At 39.2% G+C, this 8,311-nt stretch overlaps 1 protein-coding gene across 2 annotated transcripts in view; it reads left to right on the top strand.

Moving 5' to 3' along the window:
• The first annotated feature begins 2,297 nt into the window (after positions 1 to 2,297).
• The window catches only part of LOC136255230 (polyunsaturated fatty acid 5-lipoxygenase-like), a 37,976-nt gene continuing 31,962 nt past the window's right edge, over positions 2,298 to 8,311 (top strand). The window contains exon 1 of one of the 2 annotated variants that reach the window (XM_066047957.1): positions 2,298 to 2,485. In XM_066047957.1, the coding sequence (XP_065904029.1) occupies positions 2,347 to 2,485 (139 nt within the window). In that variant the 5' untranslated portion in view covers positions 2,298 to 2,346. Of the gene's footprint in view, positions 2,486 to 7,336; positions 7,534 to 8,311 lie in introns of those variants that run through there. The other variant, XM_066047963.1, reaches the window with a different exon arrangement.

The following is an 8,311-nucleotide window of genomic DNA, read 5'->3' as shown; positions in this document are numbered from 1 at the left end:
TTTGCAATCAAATATTTTCTGCTTATATCCACAACTTTCAAGGGAACATCACCCAGTGAATTATCTTGTACAGCCAATTAACCTCCTTCTAGAATTGTTGTAAACCTTCCTAAAATCCAAGTTAACCTGATGTAGTTGGGAATTCAATATCACATGCATCTACTACAAAACAATATAATCATTTACCAAGCCAAAAATGATTGGCTTGGTAAATGATATTTCTTGAAGGGGTCAGTGGCAAAAGGGGGCAAGTGCCATTTGAAAAATAAGGTGACCATGTGGTGGGAATTAAATAGCATTTAGGGCCATAATTGAATTGTTGCAATTTTTCAAAGAATTAAATTTGAGACTGCCTTGAACTTTTGTATTCATTTTTACTTAGTAACAACATTATTCACATCATAGGCGATTCTATAAGGGGGGGGGGGCATGGCCCTCCCTGCTGAAAAATAACTGTTTAAAAATCTTAGGGGAAAGTTGCAGTATACAGTTAGCTAGATTGGCATTATTGTTATTTTTAGCATTTTCCATGTTTTTAGCATAAATTTTAGGCTGTTTTCAAACCTTCAAGTTGTAATAATCCTGCAGCTTCTGGGGGTTGTACCCCCAGACCATCCTGAAATTCTGCTTTATTTATATTACAGTCATACAACAATAGTCATACTGTTTCCTACTTGGCCCCCCCTATAGGTCAGGTCTAGAATCACCACTGATTCACATGCTTTAAGAGATGAAAAAATCTAAAATGGCACATGTCCCCTTTTTTGCTGACCCTTTCAAATCGTTCTAGTTATATAATACCACCCAATCTACATTATCAAATACTGAGTTAATTAAAGGGGTGTATGTACGTAAACATCAATGATTTCTGGCTTATTCTTGTTACTGGAGAAGCCTCTCACCAACATCAAACTTTCAGATACTTAAGTTAAGTTTTTTTTTGTTAATTGGTAATTTATATCAATAATACAAGAAAAGGATTTCACATTCAAACAGTGGGCAGAGAAGCAAACTCTGCCCAATCCTGTGATGAAGGAATTAAATTAAGTTAAGTTGTAAAGTTTAAATTAATAGATAGCTTTTTTAAAAACTATCAATAGAGATGAAATATTAAAATTAATACATAAAATTCCTCGGTCACATGTGACCACAAAGACCTAAATCCAAGTAGGCATGGCAAGGATAATACAAAACAGAGAATAAATAGTGTTTAATTAGTCCAAGTAGGGATGCTCCGAGCAAAGAATATTGTCTGGGATGCGGTGATAGCAAATGCTGCTGCTCTGTCAAGTGTAGCTTTTGAATGGGAAAAACTTTGATTTAAAATTTGCTTCATGGTCTCCTTAAGGTAGTGGCCAAGGAGGCCAATTTCAATTGTGTAGTACTGACTCATGACGCCCAAGCGATCAAGCTCAGCAACTATTTGTTGGTATTCAGGTTTCCTTTCCTTACGCTGACTTGCAGCAGAAAGATCAGCACGAGAGTCACACTGGAAAGTGAGCTCCAGTAATGCGGAAATATTATAATTATTTGTGTTTCGGGCTGCAAGCACCAGTTGCCTTAGTATATTTGCCATAAAGCAATAATAAATAAAAATAAACAAAGTACGCAATTAAAATTTCTGTTATGCAATGAATTCAAAATGCGTGGTTAACTTTGGCCCCGAATTTGGTTCTTATAAACGAAACTTATTTTACGTAAAATAGCTACGCGTTTCGACATAGCTAGCTACAAAACTTGGGCTCCTGTTAATCCGTGTAGGGACCACCTATTCCTCCATGGTTTGTAAACTACTCACGAAGGATAGGTCTGTTGATTGATTTGTATATTTAACCTCCGAGCAATTGGCTACAGCCCTTCTTCCTTGCCCGGAGGGACACATTACAATACATACAGTGCACACAAAACTAAAACGATGCAAGGTATAATTGATACAAAGACAACCAAAGTAGCTAGCTAAGCAACTTACAACACAAAAAAACATACATTATATTATATATAGTTTACAATCATTAATATTATCATTATTAATATTACTATCTACATTCATATCATAAAACTTTTACTAACCATCTTTATTTCATTTCGAAGTATCATCGTAATTATCGTCTTATTAAACTGCATCCGGCGTGGTCCAAACCGTATATTCATAGGATATTTAGTTTACGAGATATATACGTTTGAACGCATGCGTGTATAACAAGCAACACTTTTTTTTGCGGTTTGCTGTTCACTTCCTACTTCAGAGCTTTCGTATAAAATACCGTATTCTGCATGTTCCTGATCAGTGAGCTTATACTAGCTATACAGCTTGCTAGTTAAATCTGAGTGGAATTTACATTGAATATGAGCAAGACAAACGCTAATGTGCAGCAACATACCGTGTGTCCGTACAAGACTACAGGCTCGAGCGATGAAGTTGATCTACCGATAATAAATGCTCCGGAGTTGCCTGAATTTTCCTTACAACCACAAGACAAACAAAGTGAGGTTCAAAAATTGTAAAAATCTAGCGCATGCTAGCTACTTAGCTAAAACTTTGCTGCAAGATACTGCTAAGTCTTGCAATATCTTATATTGTTGCAAAAAAGGTTGTTTCTTGTAGAATTTATGTACGTAACAACACGCGATTTTTGGTAGTTACATGCAGTACAAGTAAGGTTACAGAGACGAGCAGCAAGGTGGGTTTTTTCCAACTATGATTTCCATAGTAGTGTTTCATCTATGTTGAAAGAGCTTAATCGGTCTACACTTGAAGAAAGACGGAAAGCCAGCAGATTATCACTTTTATCTAGAAATGTTCACCATCAAGAGCCAGCCATATATACAAATGCCACATAATTTTTTTACCACAGACCTCCACCACCACGCAGACAATTCCACCAATTACATTAATTTATACGAAGTTGCTATTGTTCCGGCAGCCGGAAATATTTTGTCAGTGCTATTGTTCCGGCAGTCCACTAGATTTCTTACTACCAAGCACACTAGTTGTATGCTATGCCCCGAGTATTCGACTTTAGGGTACACGTCTAGTAGGTTGCCCCGAGTATTCGACTTTAGGGAAAGCGTCTAGTAGGTTGCCCCGAGCATTCAACTTTAGGGAACGCGTCTAGTAGGTTGCCCCGAGCATTCAACTTTAGTTTAGGGGACGTGAAAAGTAGTTCTAGTGTTAGGGCTAGGGTCGGGTTCAGCTTTAGTTTCTTCTTCAATATATATTATATAGAAGTTACTCCACGCGGAGACATATAAGGTAGAAACTAAGGGAGTTAGGTAGCTGAGAGCCACGTAGCACAATGGGTAGGACTCTGGGCTCAAGCACTGGGAGATCCCGGGTTCGATTCCTGCTCAAGGCATTTTGTGTTTTCTTTTTTCCGTTTGAGTACCTTTTTCGTCATATTTTATTCACGTGAATGCCGGTGTCACAGTGATATATGTTTCCCCGGGTAACGTGTTTCCCGCACACATATCCCTAGGGATCCGTGTTTCCCCGCACACATATCACTAGGGATCCATGTTTCCCACCAAAAGCTGTCAGTGATATGTGTTTCCCTTAGCGATTTTTTAAATATTTCACCGCACACACATATCCCTAGGGATTCGTGTTTCCCCGCACATATATCACCAGGGATCCGTGTTTCCCACTCAGATATAGCCATCGTGCAGTAACTCCAAGGTCTATATGGCTAGTTGCAAACAGTACGCGATCCAACCATTCAGTAGATATATCATAGATATTAGAGAGAACTCTAATATCTATGGATATATTGCTATCTAGCTAATAGACACCCATGCATATTACATGTATTTAGCTATAGTTAGCTAACTAGCTATATAGCTACTATATAAGCTAATACAATAATTATACTAGCTAGCTATACTAATAATCAGAACTATAATAGTCATTTAAAATAAACTTTGTTGCTCTTCTCTGGACCTGCTCAATAAGTGTGATGTCCTTGACAGGGGCGGATATAGGATTTATAAAAGGGGGGACTAACTCAAGGTACTAATCTCTTGGGTAGAGGTGTGCAAAGCATGCTGGAACTAGGGGGTCTGGGGGCATGCCCCCCCAGGAAATTTTGAAAAATAGATGCTAAAATACTGCAATTTGGAGACATTCCCACATAAAATTCATAATATTTTCTGCCTGTAGATTATATATACTGCCTTTAGATTATAGGTATGGCTCTCTGAAGTATTTTGCTAATGGAAAAGTTTGGGTAGGTACAGACAACCAAGTACATAATGCACCCCTCCCATAATTGCACAACACTGAATAGGTGCATGTTAGAATAATATTGAAAGTGGAAAATTTTGAAATTTGAACAATACAAGATTGAATCTGCAGCATTTTCAATGGAAATTGTGTACCTGAATTTAAGTATTGCCTCACATATTAACTACACAAGTGGATGAATGAAGCCCTTTAAACAGACAAATGCACTTTGCAGGAAGATTTGGAAAAATTTCATAACAGAACCAACTACATGTTTCCAGTGAATGTTCTATTAGAGTAGTTAGCTGACTGCTCTATTAGCGTATCTCGATCTTGTACACCTCCAATGCTGATCCAGGTCCTTGTCGCATAAACTTTAGCATAAATCCACTGATAATACCTTGGAAAGATGTTTATAAGGTGGTTTTATGAGTATTTGTATTATTAGTGATCATATAATTATGCTAAGACAAAATTTCATTATAATTTTCAGCATATTGATCAAGTAAAGCCTAAATATGAAGGGGGGCTTCAGCCCCCAATGTTCCCCCCCTGGATCTGCCCCTGCTTGATATGGTTAGGTTTCCAAATCACTGAACAGTATATAACTTACGATCTCACTAAGGAAATATACAAAGTTCTCTTGGCTGTCACTGTTTGATGCTTGCTAAAGCTGCGATGGAGCAGTCCTAGCATTCTGTAGGTCTTAGGGATTATGTTTTTGTAGTGATGATCCCAAGATAGGTCTGATGATATTATAATACCGAGATTTTTATGTGAACTATTTGTTAAAACCTGTGTGTCAGCTATTTTGTAATTATAGTGATGACTTTTGCATTAATATAGGTGGACACTCTTTTTTGGATTAAAGAACATATTATATCTCATACTCCACAAAGTTGCTGAGTCTAAATCATTTTGAAACAGTGAAATATCTAACAGTATTATAAATCTTGGTGTCGTCAATGAATAGTAAAGTTTTACTGATGGTAACACAAGATGGTAAATCATTCATGTAAATAATGAAGTGTATAGGGATCCCAAAATACTCCCTTGGGGAACCCCAGATAGAACCGGCAAGGGGGTAGATAATGACTGACTGCATGCCAAAGCTGTAGCTACATTGATTAGTTATACATAGCTGCAATCACATGATTTACTCTATATAGCTAGAGATAGTATTTTATTGTATACATGTACTTGTAGCTACTGTTTTATTAAACTGATGCTATAGCTACATAGCCAAATCACAGCACAGTTTAGCAGTTATAGTTGAATACCAGTGAATGGCTTGATTTCCTCCATCAACATGTATACTTATAGTATTTATCTAGTTGTATAGCTAGGTATGGCTAGCTATGATTATTAAAAGTGCATGCGCGCCTATGCTAACACTACGTGCGTTGCACATGACTTTATAAAGGGGAAACATATTACCCGGGGAAACACATATCACTGTGACTTGTAGGTCGCTAGCGAGTTAGTGATATGTGTGCGGGGAAACACGGATCCCTAGGGATATGTGTGCGGGAAACACGTTACCCGGGGAAACATATATCACTGTGACACCGGAACAAAAGTAACAGCCTAATTTATATTACCATCATCACGCACTCAACATTATCAAGAATGATTTTTTTTTACAGAACTGTTAAAGAATGGAATGAGCTGCCACAATCTCATCTGGTACTAGCAGTGGATGGCTCAAAGCTATTCCTCAAGCCAGACAGAAGGCTTATTATCAAACACTGAACTCTGACAAATGGTGATACAGCAGTAAAAATGGTCTAGACGAAATTTGGAACGCGAATTGTTCATATTATTTTTGCTTCACTCGTGTAGATTACAGCCCAAGACTTCTATTTTTCGCGATAAAAGCTACACAGCCTTACTCACTGAGTCCTTCCGCGTGTCCATAACCCATTAACCCGTACTCCACAGATCGCTAACCAGCCTCCACCTCGATAAATTTCTAAGTTGTTCTTCGCCATTGTCTACTGTTCCGTTTAAAAATTTTTTTCCGGCCCTAATGGCACTCCCTTCCTCCCACACATCTCTATAGAATGCTAACAAAATATTTGAAAAATTAATTATAACCTACAGAAAAGAACCTACACAGAACCTACAGCATGCCCAGGGTTCAATGGGCAGGCAGGTGCCCCTCAGCGACAGCAAGATCAACTGCTGGAGGCACACACGGACACTTGGATCTTGAGCGTGATCCTCTGATGCACATAACTGAATAACGGAGCAAGGAAAACCCCAAACTACAACGGAGCCAGCCCATCGCCACAGAATATGGGGAATTCCACTTCTCGCTCAGCAGGCGGGCAAGATGTTTATAAGTGGTGGTGGCAGCCCTTCCCATGTCACCTGAAGTGGAAAAAACAAGGGGGGTAAAACTCCCATGCTCCACCTCCCGAATGCGTTCCTCATAGGCACGACGTTTCTCTAGTTCATGTTTTCGAAAAGCAGCAGATAGCATAGAGGAACGATTAGAAGCTGCAAAACAGTTTAAAACCCTCACATCAAAGAAGGTATGGTGGTGTAGGCACCTCCAAAAGCCGGAAGCCCTGATGTCTACCCTTGCGTCATCATCCTAAATGGCAGAGCGATAATGTAAGGTCTCACCAGACAAAGGGTGCAGCCAGGGCCGCCCAGAGAAATTAAGGGGCCCTGGGAAAAGAGTTAAAGTGGGGCCCTTGACCCAAGTTGTAAGGTGAAGACCAAAAAAAAAAAAGGTCACAACCTGCTGGCAATGACAATAACTACCCATCACCAACCATATCTCCTTATCGATAAGCTTGCTAAACTGCTCCTCTGAAGAATACTGTGACTGCTCTATTAGAGTATTTAGATCTGACTGCTCTATTAGAGTATATCGATCTTTTAAACAGGTATTCAAGGGGCCCTTCATGGGGCCTCCTGGGGCCCCTTTCAGGCTGGGCCCCGGGGAAAATGCCCCAGTTGCCCCCCCTGTGGGCGGCCCTGGGTGCAGCTGTGGTTCAATCTGGACATTATGGCAGACTTCAGACATCAAACTAGCTGTCAGATTCCTAATTTCATTATGCCGAATGTTCCGTATACGGAAGAAGCCGTAGAAAACAAAATTACGGGATATCGTGTGCTCAGGGATACCTATTGTTCGACTATAGTCTTTATAACGTTAATTGATGGCAGATTGAAGTTGTGCAGCACTCTTTTACCTTACAAGATCTCCATAATGGGGTATCTAGTGAGCTGCCTGTGTTCGCTACGAGAATCCGTTCAAGCGCGCATGCAAGGCATCCAGTTTATTCTTCCTAGCCATCACAGTGAGTGCTTTGTTTGTCCATTATAGGGGGTAGATAAATGGTAGCACTGATATCATGGCTGCTTTTCATGCACAAAAAAGGTTGGGTGGGGTGTTTACCGTAAGTCCTCTAAAAATTCGACATATTTTTAAATCAATAATTTTTGTCTCGCCGAATTTCCGCCTATAACACTACAATAAAATGTGTATTTGTGCATATGTGGTACGCTCTAAATGTGTTGTACATAGCATGCACTCCTGTGGTGTATGTGATGTGTAAGAGATGATAGTTCACATTTGCTAACTAATGGGCAAATGTGAACTATCATCTCCTGCACATCGCATACACCACAGGAGTGCATGCTATGTACAACACATTTAGAGCGTACCACATATGCACAAATACACATTTTATTGTAGTGTAATTAGATAGTAATCACCACTAATCTTAGTTGATCGACCACTCGTCACAGTATAATTGGTATCGTCAATATTAAGGCTAGACAACTCTGATGTTCTCGTCACTATCAGCATCCATTGTAAAAATAGCAAACGTGCCTAATTTTTTATTAGAGGAAATTATTTCACTGTTAGAATACGGGTGCCGAATAAATAGAGGGGCCGAATTTTTAGAGAACTTACGGTATTACAACCCTGCCATTTAAAAATATTTATTTTGTGTTCTAACCACATAGCTATCATCAACAATCCTCCCATATGGTATCCATGTCATGCATAAACAACTTACAGCGTGTGAAGCCTGACAGTCTTATATTATTATTGTTAATTAGCAAATCCCA

The sequence above is a fragment of the Dysidea avara genome, chromosome 1 (genome assembly GCF_963678975.1).
Source record: "Dysidea avara chromosome 1, odDysAvar1.4, whole genome shotgun sequence".
Lineage (NCBI taxonomy): Eukaryota > Metazoa > Porifera > Demospongiae > Dictyoceratida > Dysideidae > Dysidea > Dysidea avara.
Note: the sequence above shows the minus strand (reverse complement) of the source record. Positions and strands in the feature narration are given on the sequence as shown.